The sequence below is a fragment of the Esox lucius genome, chromosome 19, assembly GCF_011004845.1.
Source record: "Esox lucius isolate fEsoLuc1 chromosome 19, fEsoLuc1.pri, whole genome shotgun sequence".
NCBI classification, from domain to species: Eukaryota; Metazoa; Chordata; class Actinopteri; order Esociformes; family Esocidae; genus Esox; species Esox lucius.
Window position 1 is genome coordinate 18,855,188 of NC_047587.1, and position 20,172 is coordinate 18,875,359.

A 20,172-nucleotide genomic window follows, 5' to 3' on the forward strand; every position below is an offset into this window, starting at 1 on the left:
TTTGCATTGGAGTTTTGCAAATTATTTATGTGGCAACAAATAATTCCACATACACATCAGTTTATACTGTAACAGTTGTCATCACAGAAGTTGTCGAGTGCTTTTATTTACAGAAAAAAGTGACTAGAGTTCATGTATGTTACACTGGTATTTGTTCCTTTTTATTCCTACCCATAGGGTAATAGGTCCACAGTAGCTTTGAGTGCATAATAAAACACACAAACCTAGGTTAATGTTTTCTTGACTATATCCATACAAAATGAAAACAATAGTAACTGTAACACGTAAAACCAAACAAATAAGAACACCATGTTACAAAGTTACAGAAAATACATCTATAGTATATTCTCTTCCCACAAACAGAGCTTTTGACAAAGCACACAAATAATCTGGCTGAGGCACAGCGCTCAATAATTAAAACTGACAAGCACGTATAGGTTTCTCCATAGCTTTGTCTCTGCCATAAACATCTCATAGTTTTGTTTTTGTTGTATTCCTATTCACATGACCGGGCTCCAGTGCTGAAACATTAAGGCAATGCGTATTCCTGGGGCATATTCATTAGGCACAGGTGGAAGAAAAAAGACTAAACAGGTAGCAACAACTAAAACTTAACCAATAAGAAAAAAATATTTTTCATTTTCTGATGCAATATCTTTTGTGACATGTACCCTAATGACTACGACCCTGGTTAGGCAGCGGACTGGAGCTTCCGAACGGCATCTAAAAGGCATGCTCTGAGCCCACACAGGCAATGAGGTGGTAAGTGTTGACCAAGGGAAAACAGTGTTCCGCCATAAGGAGACTTTAAAGATGCCAGCCACAGAGCACAATGTAAACAGAGTTTCAGTGGTTGCATACAATAGTGGGTAGAGGCTGAGTACAGAGAGGGAGGGTGTCGATCAGTGTTTAATAAGTTGAGAGGTCAATGGCAGGATGGGTGTCGAGTGATTGAAAAGGCACAGCTGGACGGTCTTATACTACACACTTAACGTGAGAGTCTACCGACTACCTGCTTCTAAAATCCCAAAGGCTTTGCACGGCATTGGCAAACAAACAGCCCCACCACTGAGACAACTGCTGTCCTCAACAAACTAGGCCTACGCCACAATATCCTGACTGTGTACTGATACAAGAAGTCCTGAATCTGGGTTGTCTCTGTGCTGTGGCTTTTGACTCAGGTTAGCCAGTGTTGCTACTCTCCAGCCTCTTTCCTCTACCATTACACCAGTACTCCTTACTAGGAGGCCTCTGGGTCATGTTTGGAAAAGGCAATGGAATGTGTGCATCCCCAGGCTTCTGACGGGCATATGCTGCATTGTCATGATGGTGCCCAGGGGAGCTCCTCTCTCCAAGGGCTTCATAGGAGGCCTACTTGGCCCAGCCTGTGGTAGCCTCTCCATTGATGTAGGCAAAACCGGGAAAGTGTTGTGAATGTTCATACTCCGAGTTCCTGCGAGGGGCCAGAGGAGAGTACATGTCTCCAGACGCGGCGTAGCGGGAGGAATGCATAGGGGGGCTGGTGTAACAGCTGTTGGCTGGAGAGACATCCGCCCAGCGGGGGGCCACGGGCGTGGGATGCAGCCGTTGAGCCCCCCCCATCAAGCATGGTTCCATCCGAGACATCTGGCTGTTGAGTGGGTACTGCCAACAGAAGACAATGCTGGGTGTTAGGGGTATGTATGGATCATATCTAGGGCTGGCTTGTTCCCCAAATAAGTGACCTGACCTTAGAAACCCCAACCCTTAGTCAGGCTGTTGCTCCACTCTAAAGAATATTCTGTTCACAGAGAAAACTGTTGGCCCCATGTAATAAATGATGTGTAACATAGTAATGCCTTGCTTAACTAGTTTAAAATTCACAATGAACACCAACTGTAGAACCCTTAAGCTCACCAAACGATTTATATTGTAAGTGGTCGACTTAAATAAGACACTTCCTAGGCCTATTTTGGGCTATTAGAACTGTTCCGTCAGTAGTATTTTTATTGCCCAGGGTGACTGACGACAAACAGTGCATATAGACTCAGCAACTCTTACAAAATATTTGGGACCGGTATCCAATTTGTGTCATCTACTTTCCTTCCTCTTTAGCGACCTCTCAGACAAAGCACACACATTGTGCCCGATTTAAGTTCAGGCTATCGCGGAAAAAAAGTAGAAATCTTTCCTCTTTATCCCACTAAATATAAACACACAGGCAACAGTCGGTTCTATTATGAGGGATGGTGGTACGGAAAGAGGCTGTCATCACGGGTCAGGGAGCAGGACAGGCAGCTCAGTGACCTCTTGTTCGCACATAGAAAAGAGACCATTGAATAACAATATTTTAATAAACGCCCCCTGTCCTGGTCTACAAGGTCTATGGCTACTTGCTTTGAGAGATGATTGAGTGGTAGAAAGGCCTGGCACTGCAGAGCCTCGTTCAGGGCCCTTGCGGGCTGGGCCCTTTGGCCCCTGGCCATTCCACCTTTCACTGTCTGCTGCTTCCGCTAGTGTGGAGTGGAGGAATGGAGGGTTCGGACTGCCGAGGCCCAGCTGATCTCCTTTCACTACAAAGGCAGGGGAGGTTGGAGAGCCCTTGACAGGAAATTACCATCAAAAGGGTCAACTTACTCCAGGGGCTGGCTGCAGTGACTAAGAGTATGAGCTCCATGGACACCACCACCTCATTGCTGCTGTACTCCTCACGCCCTGCTCTGGCTCTTCCTGGATTCATCCTCATCATTTAATTTACATTTACTCTAGTGTTTATTCTTCTGATGACCCTCTCGCTCATTCTCTCCTTCTCACCAGGGTAAATATTCTTCGGGCTCTGACTAATCCCCGCCCTCTGAGCATACCACCCTGTTGGCACCAATGCAATAGGATGTGTTTAGCATATTAATGTTCCCTGTTTTCTTTTTCACTTCCTGTCCGTATTAACGTCCCACTTGGATTTACTGCCTTTGTAAAATTCAATTACTAAAGCCAGAGTGGAATTTACACCCTGAGTACAACCCAACCAGGAATTAAGGATCACTTCACTGTGTGTGTGTTTTCCTCTTATAATGTGGATTGATACAGTATGAGGGATGTTGTTACAATGGGATATTGAAGAAAGAATTAACAAGAACCAAGGTTCAGAATAACTATTTTAATAGCTTAGTATGCCTTCTAATTCATTGCTTCATATTTCAGTGGGTCAAGCGCCTCTGTAATCGTGTACTATGGTCAATTTCAAACTTTGCTATGTCAAATAACCCAGCAGACAGTCTCATTTTCAACAGTCTCTTTGTAATGAATTTGATACAGTGTCACACTGGCTTTCTTCCTTCACTGCTCTGACGTCAATGAAATACCATGGAGTCCACTCCAGGACTGAAGCCAAGAACAACTATTGTCATCAACAAAGTGTGGAAAATCATGTGAAAAGTTGGAATCATTGACTCTGTGACTAAATGTTACCATTATCAAACAGGCCAGTAAGGTACATGTTGGACGTTTGACAAAGCATCTTAAAGCATTGAGTAAATATAAAGCCGATCTGGCACCCAGAACCAAACCTTGGGTGCGCTCTTTAAGACTAATACAAATGAATGTAAGATACCAGACAGCCTGGTTGTGCATGTCATCATATCTTCTCCACTGTGATCCTATTAACCAGATCTGCAGATGAATGTAGTCTCGTTTCTTTGGCCTGATTTGTTGTTAGGTACGACCTGGTACTGACCTGTGCAGAGGTTCTGTGGTAGCTGGGGTAGTGGAGGGGAGCCGGGATGCCTGGTTCATGGGCTAGACTGGGGTACTGGCTCTGGATGGAATGGGGATGCTGGTTGGAGTAGCTCCCGTAGTTATAGCTCCCAGTAAACCTGGCGAAAGGGCACACAAAAACATCAATCATTCAGCGTAGTGTTTGAAATGTTCTCCGTCAGTGTTTGTTCTTAAAATCTGTGAGAGTTCAAAACCACCTTTAACCACTTATAACCCCCGTTATCAGAGCTCCCAACCCTTCTACGAGAGCTCACAACCCTTCTAGGAGAGCTCACCCATGCTCGTCCCTGTGGGCGTAGACTGGCAGTCGATGGGTGGAGGAGGGAGGAGGCACGGGTGCCCCGCTGCGCATGCAGGGCTGCTGCTGTCCGCCCTCAGGGGGAGTGCTGCCTGACGTTGTCACTGTGTACGTAAGGGACCAGGTATATGACTGAACAGCTCCTGGCACACACACGTAACACATACACACAGAGACAAGGCAATTGGCACACAGGAATCTATTATGCCATGACCCTTAGTAGCCACCCCGTCCACTCCCCAAAAACTATACATAAAGAAAAGAAACCAGACCAGTGCATTAGTACAGGCCTATTCTAATAAACCATTTAAAACGGTATCCATGAGTCTTCCGTTAATTCATCTGAAATGATCGTTGTGTTTCCTGCAAAACATCATCGCACACAGTTCACCCGCTGTCCCCAAGTGTTGTCTGTGTCTCTCACCTGTGGTGGCCGTGATCCCTGGGTACTCTGGGGACTGGGCAGCAGTGGGGGAGCTGGCAGCTGGGAGGCCCACTGAGGTGGCAGACTTGGCCGGGGAGAAGGGTCCGGGGGATGTGGGTGTGGGCGTGGTCTCCGTCAGCATCATCTCTTCCTCTCGCTCGGCTAAAAGAAGGGGTTAGAATTAATTAAACAATTAGGAGAGACACATTGGCTTACCGCAATAAATAAAGCAATTCATATCAGTCAATACCATGTCATTTTTGTTGTGTTAATGAACGCTGTGTATTTTTAGTAATGACCATGTTGGATGTGACATGAATCCATTAGGTTAATTGGTTCCTTCTGAGAAGGGGGAACTGTGTACGTCTTCAGGGGTAAACAATGTGACCTTTCAAACCTTTCAAATTCAGTTGTGATAGCGCAACCATTTAACAAATGACTGCAATTTTATGAATGCTGCATATCTATGACATGACAGATCATTCACTTAAGTTTAGACAAAATCATTTTAGTTGTCTGTGATATTGCATGTGACATTTGCAGGGATGAAGACAAATCCATAATCCGGTCCCGATGACATAACTCCTACAGTACATAAAGGCTAGTACTAAATTGCTGTAGTACACACTAGCTGTAGTACAAATGATTGGACTAGGTCCCAGATGACTCACTGAATGAATGAATCTGAGGCATTTGGCTAGTCATTTACACTAGCCACAGGGCGAGGATGCCTAGTAAATCTAAAAAGAACTGGGGTGACTTTCTTTCTCGATTTTCAATGTAACATAGGATCTCAATAACGTTTCCCCCAAAGTAGAATGTTAAGAACTTAGCGGAATAAGTATTTTCAACTTGAACCTTGTTGTTAGTTTGGATATGTGCCTTCCATAATTTGCCAGTAGAATCTCACAAAAGGTACAATTATTTAAAACCTATAAAAGACCAAAAAGTAAATGGTTGATCCTGACCACTCACCATGTTTTAAGGTTTGAAAGGGTTTCAACTACTCTAAATTGTGTAAAATAATAATAAGAAAAAGATCAGAAATTGGAACTTCTGATTAGTAACCCTCATCATTAATAAGATAAGGATTTAAACTGGTTGGCCTATTGTTGTTTAGTGGCCTAAGCAGCTCCATCCGGTGAACTTGTTATGCTGCAGTGTGGTTTCCAATCCAACCCGCTGCTTTTTCTGCACAAACCCTTTCCTCTATACCTTATCACTTTCCTGAACCCAAAAAAATAACATGCCTAAAAATCTATATATTTGTTAAAAACTAAAAAAAGATTTAAAATGGGCACACTTGCCTCACAAGCCCCAATAATAAAAACAAAACATAACATTTTGAAATCAGAAGTGTTTCTAGTAGAAGTTGTGGGCTGGATTGTGTTCTGACCTGTGCAGCCCTCTGCCTTCATGGCCCTCATGAGCTCGTTGGCTCTCTCCTGGCAGTGTAGCGACTCTAGCAGGTATAGGACATAGTCATCAAACATCAGATGGATCAGGTGAAATGAGCCTACACACAAACACACACACACACATACATACATACACACACACGTACACACACACACACACACACACACACACACACACACACACACACACACACACACACACACACACACACACATAGGAAGAGAGGGAGAGTGAATTTAGATTAAAAGTTGTGGTCAGAATATATGTTTTTTTTTTTTTTTTTTTACTAGTCCTTAAAAACCCCTGACTGGCTGCATCGTAGCAGCACATGCAAGCAGTCTGAGGAAGCAGGACCACTGGGCATTTCTTGTTTCCTGGTATAGTTACTGCCCTAAAAATGATGGCCGAACCCTGGGTCTGGTGTGAGAGATGACTGAGACTGTGGCTAAGGAAGGAAAGTAGTGGGACACAATCGAAACATTGTGCTGGTCAGCCACGGTGCGCATAATAAATGCCAGTGGCTATTCAGGGAACGAAGGGCTCCAATACTGCCTGGTCATAAAATGGAAAAGATGGGCAAACACATTGTGAAAGGGAAGGAGAGGGGTAACCCATTGTTAATTAGCTGTTTTCGCAAAGAGAGATGCTTTATCAAAACACTGCAACCAGCTGTGGCTTTGATATTCACAGACAGGTCTGAAGGGGGAAGGGAAGCCATTTTCTTTCTCTTTTTTTACAGCCCCTATCTCTTTCAGTGCTTTGGTCATGCATCGCTAGCTAGTGAAGTAAAGGCTTGGAAGCTGCCAGCACGGCAGCCATTTTACCACCACAGTTCCCCATGTTTTGGTTTGGTTGGGCTGGCAGGGTAGTCTACAGGTCAAGAGAATGTTGCCAGTAATCGAAAGGTGGTTGATTCTAATTTCAAAGGTGAAAACCCCGTTGATCTGATCGTGAGTAAGACAGTTAACCCAAATTGCTTCCATATTGCTGCAAATAATATGTAGCCTACATACCTAGTAAAAAAACTGTAAGAGTTCATTCTGTGACAAAGATTTGGGGTAATTCCCTATAATCAGTTAGTGTTCTTCATAGCCATTTTTACATTTGGACCAAAACCACTTACCGAAGCTAGGCGCACTATGGAGGGTCATATCCCGGATGACTCGGGTCCCGAAGCATGACCACATGAGCAGGAACTGTTGAGCCACCTTCTTCAAGCACCCGGGCCTCTTCCCTGCCACCTAAATGGGACATTTCCATGAGAACAGAGGGGGAAGGGTTTGGGAAGAATTAACTCCTTGGTCCGTATTTCGAGCTTAACCCTCAGGAACGAAAAACATCAACAAGTCAACTATTTAATTTGCCCCTGGGGACACCTCCTTCCCAAATTAACCATTGTCTGCGGAGTCCAGGACATTGCCAGGCAACCGCATTTTACAGGGCCATATCTGGACCATAATGGCGGCAAATGGGAGCCATGAAGACATCATTAACTAGCAGGATGGCACAGAAAGTGGGTATTGTGTTTGCAAGGCATGGGAAGATGGATCCCATTGAAATGCATGGTGTATATTTTTAAAGGACTGCAATCCTTTAAATTTTCTAAACAAATATACTTGTTGATCCAGAATGGCCTTGGTGAATGCACAAACATCACTTCTTAACCAAAGGGGAAGTTGATTTGCAAAAAACTACTTTTCTTTTACAAATAGAATACAGTGTAATGTAAGTCATTGCAGGAAGCAGATGCTTAAATAAACATCTGATGGTACATCCTAGAACTTAACAATAGAAAATATACACAACACGTAAAAATGCTAACGTAGAAATATAACGTAATGATATGTTAAACTGACCTTGACAACACAGCGATCCACCATGGAGTCCAGCCACTCAATGTAGGCCTCTATAGGAGATTGCTCCTCCAACAGATGATCAAACTCCTGGTACACTGAGAGACCAGAGAGTCTGCATTTAGTCCCAGTTTGCCAGTAAGGAAAATTACATACTACACAGACATATAGTCATTTGGAACAAATTAAGAAGTTGCATTATTTTTGTTTCTGTCTGTAGACCTCAAACAAGCCTTGGTTAGTAAATCCACAATTCAAAACCAGCATAATCTATAGTTCATATGTTTTATTCTTGGTTCTTGTAATGTGTTATCATTCTCTGTGTAACAGAGCAGAAAGAGCCCACCCTCTTTATGCAAGAACCTGTCAGCCAATCAGTGGACTGCGACCCTATGTAGACCATTTCACGGGATTGACACTGAAATGAATTTGAGATGCTCCACGGGGTATTTCAGAGCAGAGTCAACTCGCTTAACCTTTCAGCCTCCATCATTACAGCTTGACTTTCCTGGCCGTGGGAATGATTGTCTATTGGCAGACATCTACTGTGTTTTATTGGTAGCTGGGTGTGTGTGTGTGTGTGTGTGTGTGTGTGTGTTAGGTGCATTTCTCACCTACAACACTATGAAGAAGAGAAGGAAATGTAGGTAAAGTATATTGGAGCACAATATGGTTTTTTCAATGTGGATTTCCTTTGTAATATCATTTAAAGTGAATCCTAGTACTGAGACTGAGTGTACAGGGCCGGCTCCCGGCATGAGCAACATAAGGGCTGCAAGGGAGCACTTGACCGACAGGGGAGGGGGCCCCAAATCAAATTTTGCTTAGGGCCCCAAAAGGCTAGAGCAGGCACTGTGGTGTGTGTGTATGTGTGTGTGTGTGTGTGTGTGTGTATGTGTGTGTGTATGTGTGTGTGTATGTGTTTCCTTACAGTGGATGATGAGCCGCCGATGCTCATCTCGTGTGTCCTCCATGGTGTAAAGTGTCTGCTTGGTGATGCTGTTCAGGTCCACATTCCTCCAGTCCTCCATCATCTGAAATGTGATGTCTACACTGTGGATAACCGTCCGCGACGCCTGACAGGAGACGCATCAACAACACACACAATATTAGACATTGCTAGTGCAGAGTACACATGCCCTTGTCAGTGTCATCTTCATTTTGGATTTCATTATGTTCATACGATGAAATGGCTACCTGACATAGATGGTTCAAAGATGTTTGCCGCTTGAGAATCTGAGAAAATCTTCTAGATACTGTGGATAAAGGGGAGAGGAAATAGGGTTATACTCTGTTGTGTCATATTTCTACTGTTTTGCTTCATACAGAAAAACCAACATCCATGCGTTCTCCTAATTCCAAAACTCAGTATTTCATAAACCAAGAGAGTAATGATTGTATTTGTCAGTGCCGACACCTACATTCAAATTTGATATTCCTCAGGTTTTCAGGTAAGTCGTGAAGTGCTACTTTAAGCCACTCATCCAGCTGTTTAGCAAACTTCCGGATCACCTGTGTCAAACTGGATCGACACACATATATTACGTTACACAAACTAACACAAAGGCAGACGTCAAGTGAGGCCCGTTTTTCAATTGATGCTGCAACGCAGTCCATTGCGTTGAGATGTTTTTCATGTTCTTCTGAACTCTAAGTCTTACTCATTCGTAGCACTGTTTATCAATCTGAGACACCGGTCGTGAAACTGGTATTCAACAAAGGAGGGGAAAAAGTCACCTATCAGGCAGTGCTTGCAGGACGGTGGGCATGAGAACACCAGAGATTGCCTTGTAGAGAATAGAGTCACAAACACCCACAATGTTGACCACGGTGGATGAGCCCAGGACGGGGAGCATGTGAGGAGGCATGCCCTGCCAAAAATGCAGCAGGAAGCTCTGGACCTGAAACACGTAAGAAAAGGAAAGGAATGTTTCAACATTGCGTAAAATACAACTTATGATTTGGTTAAAAACATTAAAAAAAGATGTTAGGCTTAACATTCTAAAGAAATAAAACAAAGAAGTACTGTTACCTATTTACTAGGATTATTAAATAGAAGTGGCTTGCCTCATCAAAGTTGGCACGTATAACTGTGTCCAGTATCCTCTGGCAGTGAGTTCTGTACATCATGATGAACGTTGACACCTGTGGGAAAATGTAGATAACCCACAATATAAATGAACGGCAGTAACTGTTACGCACTGCTACTTATCAAAGGGACATACCTTTTCTTAGTGGCATTCTTACTGAAGGACTCGGATTCTGCTTCAGATACATTCTAATTCTAATGTGATGTAGGTTGAAGTTTCTAGTCTACATTATAGAGTGTATACTGTAACTAGTGTTTTACAGTGAAATAAGACAGTAAGGGATCGCTGGAAAAAGGATAAATAAATCCCTTTCAAAAGCATAATTAATTACATGCAACAGGTCCCACACCCAAACTATGTTATATAAAACCGGCTTTAGAGATCAGCAACTCACAAACCATTGAAAATTATGGCCCCCTCTTTTGAAAGCTGGACAGCTAGTGGCTGCCCTTTGTCTGGCACTGGATCTTATTATCTCCCCACAAGATTAAGAGTTAGTGAGGAGCCAGCAGCATATAAATCCTCAAGGTCCTTCTTCTCTAAACCCAGACTCAGTGAAGGTCCTGGGACAAATAAAAGGGGAGAGCCAGAGGGGGCGAGAGGGTCGAGGGCTTGGTAGGATGAGGGCGGAGGGGGTTGTGGGCCTGGGATGTTTTAGAGTTCTGTTTACCTTCTCCTCAGGCAGACTGGCGGGCAGATTTAGGTCTTTGACATTTGGAAAGTCTGGCAGGAGTGTCCCCAGTTTGGAGCGCGGTGAATATGCCACTGTCTGCTTGGTGACCTCCTTCTTGCCCGTTTCATTCACCCATGCTGCCCCTTTCTTGGAGTACATCACGTCGTAGTACTGGGAGCTCTCCTTCACCGCAATGCCATAGTAGTGATACCTATGAGGGATAGCTGATCATTAGAGCAGTGAATAAACGGTTTGTGGTTTATTCCCTTTCCATTCCAGTCTTTTATCAAAGCCAAATACTCAATTACCTTTTTTATCATTGAAATTGGAATGTTAGTGTACATTCTGAAATGACTGAAATTTAAATGGAATGGACCCAAATCAGGGGTGGAAATGGAAACGTTGCCCACTCATCTAACTTTTGTCAAACAAAACCATAGAACAAATAAACGAAAAACCTTTTAAAGCTAATCCACAGGAATAAAGGTAATGATAGCATAAGCATTAAGGTATTTAGAAGACAAGCAACAGGTACATACTTTGACTGGCCCCTGGTGCCCAGTCGTCTTGTAGTCAACTGTGGAAACTGTTGTCGAATAATCTGTTCAAACCAGAGAATTACAAGAAGGGCATCAATACTTTTTCCACTGTTGGCTCCTACATGCTTTTTTGAAAGTATATCCTGCATGTGAAGAACCAATTATTAATGCATTATTACCGAGGTATCTACAGCATACCTAATAATATGTTTTACCATTCAATCCTGAATTATTTCTCATCATGTACATTTCAGAGAATGACAGAGAAATCCTATTTTTCAAATACCTGACAAAACAAAATATTTTACGGAGTTGTGTTGGACTTGATGTTATACAATCCTGTTGATTGTATGCCAAAAACTGAATGTCCTGAACGTGTCGTATTGCAATTTCTTAATTTAACGAAACAGATTACTTGTTGTTCTGTTTTCTTTCACTGACACAGGTTATAACCCTGGGGTGTTAGGACATACACAATCAATACATCTTCAAATTTAAATGTATGTACGTTTTTGTATTTCTACATTAAAATGTTTTATAATTCTTAATAAAAATGTATATACAGCTCCGGAAAAAATTAAGAGACCACTGCACCTTTTTCTTTCCTTTTCAGAAAAGTAGAAAAGGAAAATTTGCAGTGAGGAACAGAAGTGTTCAATTTGCAGTCGTCTCTTAATTTTAACCCTTCTGTTCCTCACTCAAAACCTTTGTCAGGTATATATATATATATATATATAATTTATATAAACACTACTGTTCAAATGTTTGGGGTCATTTATAAATGTCCTTGTGTTTGAAAGTTAAGCAATTTCTGACCATTAAAACAACATAAAAAGTATCAGAAATACAGTGTAGACATTTTTTATGTTGTAAATGACTATTGTAGATGGAAACGGTTTATTTTAATGTATCTACATAGGGGTACAGAGGCGCATTATCCGCAAACATCAGTCCTGTGTTTCAATGGCATGTTGTGTTTTCTAATCCAAGTTAATCATTTTAGGCTAATTGATCAATAGAGTACCATTTTGCAATTATGTTTGTACAACTAAAAACTATAAATAGAGATTCACTGAGTAGCTGGAGCATCAGCATTTGTGGGTTAGATTACAGGTTCAAAATGGTCAGAAAAAAATAACTTCTGAAACTTGTCACTCTCTTCTTGTTCTGAAAGATTATAGCAATTCCATGTGAGAAATTGCCAAAAAACGGAAGATCTTGTAAAACCTTCACAGAACAACACAAACTGGCTCTAAGAATAGAAAGAGGAGTGGGAGGAGTTTTCATGGAAAACAAGGACATCTCTACGTGACCCCAAACTTTTGAGCGGTGGTATATATTTGATGGGTAGGAATCAATAGGAAAGTCAATTGTTTTCCTTTTTTAGGTTTTAATTTAGGGCAGAATTATGTGAGGACTGTGTAAGTCAGTGGGACACCAAAGAGTCAGCAGGGGTCCCCCCCCAAACCCCCCACCCCACCCAAAAAAAGGAGCTCTGTCAGGCTTTCAACTTACTCTTCTTTAGCAGTCTTTTCTCTTGTCATGTTAGTTATTGCAGACCTTAGAAAGCTATTTATAACTTGTCAGAGATGTCCAGATCAAGGAGAGTGTAGACATTCACTGGAAACAAGACTTAGTGTATCACTGACTTAAGTGAAAGTATCTTCAATGTTTTGGACCAGAATCTATTATCGAGGTCTGCTTTAGACATGAAGAGTTGTGAAGTTCTCAGAGCCTTAACCACAGGGAGGTCTCAACTGGCTGTGCGAGAAAAAGGCTTTGGGAACCATCAATTTTTGACACGTTCAAGGGTATTATTTTTTCTATATTAAAAATCTCTCCAGAATCTCTCCCTCTCCCCCATGCTCCCTCCCTCCCTATCCTTCGTCTTCCCCTCTCTCTCTCTCTCTCCCTCTCTTTCTTTTTGTCTATAAGATTGGCTCCTTGGTCCAGCTCCTGGTGCAGGAACTTTAGCAAACAGTGGAGCTTTCCATTGTGCAGGATGAAAAAAAGGGGCCAAGCTGTGAAGTTTCTGTCAGGCTCTGCTTGATAAATGAGCAGACAGAGAGGCAGCCTGGGCCCTTGCTTGTTTTTTTGTCCCGAATCAATGAAGCCTTCCTAAAGGACACCCCACACTGCTCCAGCCACTGATCTAACATTCCGCAACATCTCACCCTTCCAAATTTCCTTTAATTACACATTAATCCAGGCCCCTTCTCTTTTTCAATATCCTCCGACAGGAGCAGGGGAGGGGTAGGTTTGGGGTCAGGGTCCGGGTGTTGGGGGTGGTTAAGGGGCTTCTCTGGGTTGTGGGAACAGAGGCCAGCAGAGTCCTTTTAGCTGTGTAACCTGTCCAGTGGTTTTCAGAGGAACTATCTATTCGCCGTTCTGCAACTTCTATATGGATATTACTTTAAAAAAATACTTTAACAAGCCATGACAGTGCACAGTCACTAGGCACACATTCTTAAAGCTACTTATTTGTTTATCTTAATGTTATAGTGTGGTTAGGGTGAGATAGTTCTGATAAATCCTAATCTTCCCACACAGGTGTAGTCTATTGCACCAGAGGGACAATTTCAATTACTCCTTCTTTCAAGTATTATGTTCACAAAATTAGTTTGGGCTCAAACGAACATCCCTCCGAAACATTAAAGTGCTCAGTAGCAGGGCAGAGTGTTGTTTCCTACCTTGCCGAAGCTGGCAGCATTGACAGGCTGTGTGTCGTGCTTCTCACAGAAGTCCAGGTAGTGCATGTAGAGGGCACTGCGAGGGATACACACCCCTTCAGCGATCTCATAGTTCTCCTCCAACCTGTCCAGTGAAAAGCAAACCAGTCAGTGAATCTCGTTGTTCTCCTCCAACCTGTCCAGTGAAAAGCAAACCAGTCAGTCAATCTCGTAGTTCTCCTCCAACCTGTCCAGTGAAAAGCAAACCAGTCAGTCAATCTCCTTGTTCTCCTCCAACCTGTCCAGTGAAAAGCAAACCAGTCAGTCAATCTCCTTGTTCTCCTCCAACCTATCCAGTGAAAAGCAAACCAGTCAGTCAATCTCATAGTTCTCCTCCAACCTGTCCAGTGAAAAGCAAACCAGTCAGTCAATCTCATAGTTCGCCTCCAGACTGTCCAGTGAAAAGCAAACCAATCAGTCAATCTCATAGTTCGCCTCCAGACTGTCCAGTGAAAAACAAACCAATCAGTCAATCTCATTGTTGTCCTCCAGACTGTCCAGTGAAAAGTAGACCAGTCAGTCAATCTCAAGAATAACATGGACTCATTACCAACAATAAAGACTAGATTGGTATCCACTGTATCTACCAGTCTCTAAGTAAAGTGTTACAGCACCCAGTTCACTTCTGCACATATTCAGTCATGGACTGAATTGGATCACAATAGATTAGTAAACTAAGAGCAATTATTTGATACGATTCATTGGATACAGTCTGGAAAAGATTTAACCTCATATCATCAGTTCAGCGAATGTATATCTACTATGTAGCTTAAACCCCCCAAAAAATTACAAATTCAAACAAGAGGAGCACAAAAATCGGTTTCTTGAATTATAAATACAAAATAAATGGAGGAATCATCAGAATGATTGAAGTTCTTTTGATCTCAGGAGCATCAAATGAACTGCAGTGTTTGCTATTACTGAAGTAAAAACAATTCTACATCCACCAGCAGTTCTTGTTCAAAATAAAGCAGACAGCAAATGTATCCGCCATATTTCAAAGTCGTGCAAAATAAGAATGATTCTCAGTTGTGAAAACCTCCCTCAAGCAATAAAAAAGGCAGGGTAAGTTCAGACCCAGAATTACTTTTGAATCCCTGCGAACCACCAACAATCAATAATAATAATAATGATTTGGTGGATGCTTCCATTTTTCCTTTTACATGCAAGTGTGTAATGAAAATGTCTTTAGTTTGCATATCCCAACTGTCCCTGAGACACGCACGCATTGAGTGAGGTACTGGCCAGGGTCACCCTGTTCCACAGCCCATGGATCAATTGGGGTTAAGTGCCTTGCTCAACAGCATATCGGCAGAATATTTTACCTTTTAACCACCTTCGTCTCTCTATGGTTACTGGCTGAATGGTTAAACTGCCAGGCAAGCTGCCACACATTGTGAAATAGTATCTACTGGATTGACATAGAACTCTGTGACTGATAACCATACAACAAACCAACCAGTTGACTACAGTAGCAGGAAAATTATAGAATAACCTTTATTCTCCAATTTTCAAAAAACATCCAAGGTACAGACTAATCTGTGTTTCACGTCGGTTACTAAAATACAACAAAAAAATATTTTAAAACAATTCTGTTCTGTTTTATTTGTATCTAAGTAATATGATTTACTTGTGAATATAACACATGCAAATACAAAGGTCCAACTATACTTATATTGCTGTTAAAACTACACCTTTATACTAAGCCAACCTTCCAACTCAACAGCTGCCTACCATGTCAATATATTGTTAATTTAAACTCACAACGCTTGCTAAACTGTTTCAAAAAGTGCTACTGGAAGTAAGTTACAATCATATGTTTCATTTTATATGGTGAATATGATATAGGCCTTAGATAGAACATTATGTAGCAATAACAGTCAGTGTAGAATAAAACTTACCAACTTTAACAACACAAGCTGGGTTATAAATAACCTAATATATTTTTTAAAAAATATATAGAAACGTTAATGCACTGACAACATTACATTTCAGAGATGCAGCACTAAAATTTGTTAGGATTCTTCAAGATCATACTATTCTGATTAGACATCGTTGGAACACTGTTTAGATCACAGAAAACTACTCACGTAACGGTATAAATATTCAGGTTTTAGACTTTACACTCTTATCCAGAGGGACTTACAGACAAGAATCAGCACACTTACCATTGTAGGGTTGCTGGTGTTGAATGTGGTTTAGATGCCCTGTTGTTTTCTTTTTCCTCATCTTCTTACAGACAAAAAGAAACGTGTCAAATATTTCTAACATCACACCTCTTGAATTAAGTAGCCTAGTTTGCCACAGCAATACTACTATAGAAACAGTTGAAAAAACAGATTAACAATTATATATGTGTGTGTTTATATATATATTAATACACACACACAAATATATATATATTACAACAATAATACAACTATAAAAACAGTTGCTGTGAACATAAAACGTAACAATAATTTCCATCTAAACAGAGGAAGGCAAAGAATAATTCCCGTTGGCAGTAGCAGTGTGTCTGTTTTTGACACATGTTGCCATAGTCTGTGTTATTGACACTATGATAGCATTTTTTCTGGCTTCGTTTAAACAAATTCAAATCCAATGAATGCACTGGCATTTGCCAATTTATTATTGACTCCTTGGGAAAGATAAATTTATTGTAGTCAATATCACGACACTGACCTATGACAATAGAATATTTCAACAGATATGTATTAATCACTAATTTGATTTGCATACATACAACATTAAAGTGTTTTGTAAAGTAACTTCTTACTTTCGTCATTGGACGTATTCCCCAGGGACGTGTGGCTGGAATACCGCTTGCTCTCGCTCTCGTTGAGGCAACGTTCAATCCAGCTCTCTAGAAAAATCCAAGATGGCCCACAGATCAGAGATAAGCCTCCATGAATTTAAAACTGTATAGAATGTACTTGCTGTTGCCCATGTGACATCACGATTATTAATGTGGGCTATAAATGTGGCAATAGGTCGGTGGTTACATTTGTCCCAAATCAACAGAGCAATATTTTAGGATGTGGTTCACCAAAAATAGTCATGACCCAATACTCAAATATGGAAAGGTTCAAAAGTTGTCTATACTCAAGCTGCAACTGTAACAGGTGTTTGTTTTTGTACACATGTTAAGACTTGCAAAAAGGCCGAACAGCATGTCTAACCAGTGTATATAATAAGTTGCATATCACTGCCCACCTAACGGACTATTTTCCGTCACTAATGTGACATGGCAATTTGACTACAATCGATTGTGGGGGCAGTTGCGCAGCTGTGCTTCTATTTGAAATGTTTTCACCAAAACTGCAGGAACCCTTTATTGTTCTTCGGGGGACTACAAGCGCACACTTGCCCAAGTGAGCCCGCGCTCATTGCTAGAACAGCCTCGCTACACAAGAGCCCTTTGTCCCATTCTAATTTCTACTTAGAAATAGCTCAACTGGTGTCCTTTCGCAGGACAGAAACACTTATAATATTTATCGTAGTCGTGTAGATCCTATTTCCTGCACGGGCCATGACAACAATCACCATAGTAGCAGTTGCCAGGAATGACCGTTGGCAAGGCAACCTAGCTGTTCCATCCCATCAGAAGGGTTTAGAGAAGAGGAGGTCATGAAAATGGAAAAGTAGAGTCTGTGAACTTTTCAGGATAAATGAATATTCGAAACCTTTGAGTGGCACGCGCGGTTAGAATAAATAGCTGAAGAAGTAGAATACTCTTTCCCTCATGAATAAAGGCAAAAGTGTAGGATAGGCTTAGCCTACTTTATCAGCTATGCAAGGCCTCCCTATTCAATACCCTAGTTTCAGGCATTAGTTAACATTTTAAGAACAGAATATTACTATTGGACTAACTTTAAATGTCTATTCCAAAAGTTGTACTGCAATCATCAGTTATATATAAATTCGACGTTTAGGCATACCGGAATTATCGGATTCATGAACAAACTGTTATTATAATCACGATAATAATATTTTGTATTTGATCAATCAATACAAAGGCAGACAGTCTTGTGATTTTTCCCTAGTCACGGATGAAATTAGTCCACTGAGGTGAAAATAATTGTCCATTGTAGTACTGATCCTTAGGTTGTAATTGAATCATTTGCCATGAGCACAGATAAGGTGAGCTCTAAATAATTGGATTAAATTTGATCAACGGGCTAAACGGATCTCTGACCATTTATTATGGCCTACACTCATAGACCAACTCCAAAACCAGAAAGTTAATTAGCATAAATAGAAGAAGGGAAAAACTCCTTGACGAAAAAGAAAAAGTTAATAAATCAGCCTAAAAATATATATGTAGAGAGGACAAGAGGAAAAGCCGCAATAGCCGCAGTTGGCTATTTTGATTTGCCTGTACAACCGTTTGAGTGTTCCATTAGCCTACTTTGGGGAAAAAGTTAACCTCTAACATAAGAAACAAAACGAATAATGGTAAACTATGCTATTTCTTGCGTTTTGTGGCTAATCTTGCCCTTTCAACTGGCACTCCGTGCTGGCAGTTATTTCTCCCCAGTAGTTGTTTACAAGAAGCAGGTGCATCACAGGCTACAATGCATCATACGTGGAAGATACTTTACCACCAAAGACACTGAAAACTTTAAGGAATCCTGTTTTACAGATTGCTGAACGTAGGCTAGGAGAAAATATGATGTATTCAATAATTAATTTATGTATCCTTAACTATTTTAATGACATTTGATTCCATAACTAAACTATACCTCAAAACTGGTTTTTCCTGGGATGCATTTTTCATGAATAAATGGCATAAAATCACAACGCCACTTTTTGCTGACACAAAAAAAAAAATCAAACAAATGTAATGCCATGGTGAGTAATCCCTTGTATTAACAAAAATGAACATCAACAAACCACTTAAAAACTTTCTCTAAAATGGCTGTAGAGAAAGTCACAAATTCCCAGGGGCCCAGTGGCTATAGTAATCCAAACAGAGAGTGGTTCCCCATGCATCCTGATAAGGCTGCAGTGTTGCAGGACAGGAGGACCAACCTGTGGAATCCATATCAGGCTCCTCCAGCAGCCCACAATTCATCCTCTTCCCATCAACGGCACACTGGCTCCTCCAAGAAAATGGCTCTGTCTCCCCCTCCTCAGTAGGTTTCCCCTTGTCTGGCTCCGCTTCTCCGTGACCACTGCCTGTCCGTGGCAGGAGATGGTGAGGCTCTGGACTCCTCCGGGAGAGGGGTGGTGTCGGTGGTGATGGTGAGGGGACGCGGTGGGGGTGAGGGGAGGGGAGGGGGGGTTGGGACTCCAGAAATCCAGCAGGGGGAAAGCCAGACCCGTCAAAATGTTTGCTGATGTTTCATGGGAAAGGGTCTGATTTTATAGGAGCCCTGATGGGGACATGTCATTGATAGGCTCGGAAGGCTGATGAATGGCCTCGAGTCAGATGGGGATGTGGCAAGGCTCACTGGAAGTCTTTTGTGGAGCTGTTTTGAATAAGAAAGGCTCCCTCCCCAAGAAAAAAAGAGGCTTAGATCTACGCAATCCTAGCACTGTGGCCTCCCCGTCTTCCATTATAGCGTTTAATACGTTTGTGTACCCCCCCAACACACACACACACACCCACACACACACACACATACACACAGCATCCTCCACCCCCTCTTATTTAAAGTCCCAGCTCCCATGAGCACTTGTTTGCTTGTTTCAGAACTTTTTCTGATGTCTTGGTGCTCCTCCACTGGCCCTGGGAACTCCAACATGACCATGGGAACAGGTTTTTAGGAAACTACATAAAGAAAAGGCAACTTTGCAGAAAATGCCCATAAATAAATATTTACCATGATGCCTGTAAGAAAAAAAACCCATGGACGTTTGCGTCATCCTCACTAAGCGTTTGTCTAAAACAGGACCAACGTGAAGTTTCGGGATGGCGGCTCGTTTCCCTCTTCTTGAAGCAACCTTATTTTAGTGTGCCTCGGACGAGAGCACTGGCCACAAAGGGGGGAAGTAAAAGTGCAAAGCCAGAGGCTGGGAGGGCTCTGATGGAGTGCCTGTGAGCTGAAGAAGGAAAAGCTGTGATTAGAATATGAATGGAACCACGGGAGAGGGGGATTGAGGAGGGAGAGAGGAGAAAGGGGGATTATGGCTGAATTACTCACCACCACACCATGGATGGCAGTGGAAGATTTTTTCATCCGTTTTTTGGGTTGCCACTGCGCAGGCGTGGAGACACTGTCCATGTTGGTGCTCCTCCTGTCTGCTGAGGACAGTTGGGACACGTGGGAGAACAAGTGGGGTGTCCATGAAAACACAGGTCATACGTGTGTATGACACTGACACGCAGCTCAACACATCGTTCAGAGATGTGTAATAGAAGATGCTATCCCAGCCATTCCCCAAGGGTGTT

The 20,172-nt window shown here is 42.0% G+C and overlaps 1 protein-coding gene across 4 annotated transcripts; it reads right to left on the reverse strand.

Moving 5' to 3' along the window:
* Nucleotides 1–6: 6 nt before the first annotated feature.
* rfx4 (regulatory factor X, 4) lies at nucleotides 7–19,075 on the reverse strand. Of its 4 annotated transcripts, none has more exons than XM_020040421.2 (18): nucleotides 18,810–19,075; nucleotides 16,555–16,641; nucleotides 15,947–16,010; nucleotides 13,740–13,863; nucleotides 11,050–11,111; nucleotides 10,508–10,721; nucleotides 9,815–9,892; nucleotides 9,485–9,648; nucleotides 9,169–9,269; nucleotides 8,945–9,003; nucleotides 8,679–8,823; nucleotides 7,751–7,845; nucleotides 7,018–7,135; nucleotides 5,872–5,937; nucleotides 4,476–4,637; nucleotides 4,029–4,194; nucleotides 3,713–3,851; nucleotides 7–1,644 (listed from the first exon to the last, which is right to left on the reverse strand). In XM_020040421.2, exons 1-18 carry the CDS (start codon nucleotides 18,850–18,852, stop codon nucleotides 1,372–1,374), a joined length of 2,160 nt encoding a protein of 719 aa, XP_019895980.1. In that variant the 5' UTR covers nucleotides 18,853–19,075; the 3' UTR covers nucleotides 7–1,371. The 4 variants fall into 4 exon arrangements, with proteins under 4 accessions (XP_019895980.1, XP_019895979.1, XP_010888642.1 ...); XM_020040420.2 differs by having other exon boundaries at nucleotides 4,029–4,155; nucleotides 5,872–5,991; nucleotides 18,810–19,073; XM_010890340.3 differs by having other exon boundaries at nucleotides 5,872–5,991; nucleotides 18,810–19,073.
* Between the last annotated feature and the right edge of the window lie 1,097 nt (nucleotides 19,076–20,172).

Bases quoted from the DNA above. Each gene is read 5' to 3' on its own strand.
- rfx4 (XM_010890340.3), bottom strand. From the start codon at position 18,852: ATGAATTGTGGGCTGCTGGAGGAGCCTGATATGGATTCCACAG. The intron at 10,722-11,049 runs GTATGTACCTGT...TATCCCTCATAG, and splicing joins GGCACCAGGGGCCAGTCAAA to GTATCACTACTATGGCATTG. The intron at 7,846-8,678 runs GTAAGGAAACAC...CTGGTCTCTCAG, and splicing joins TCGGCGGCTCATCATCCACT to TGTACCAGGAGTTTGATCAT.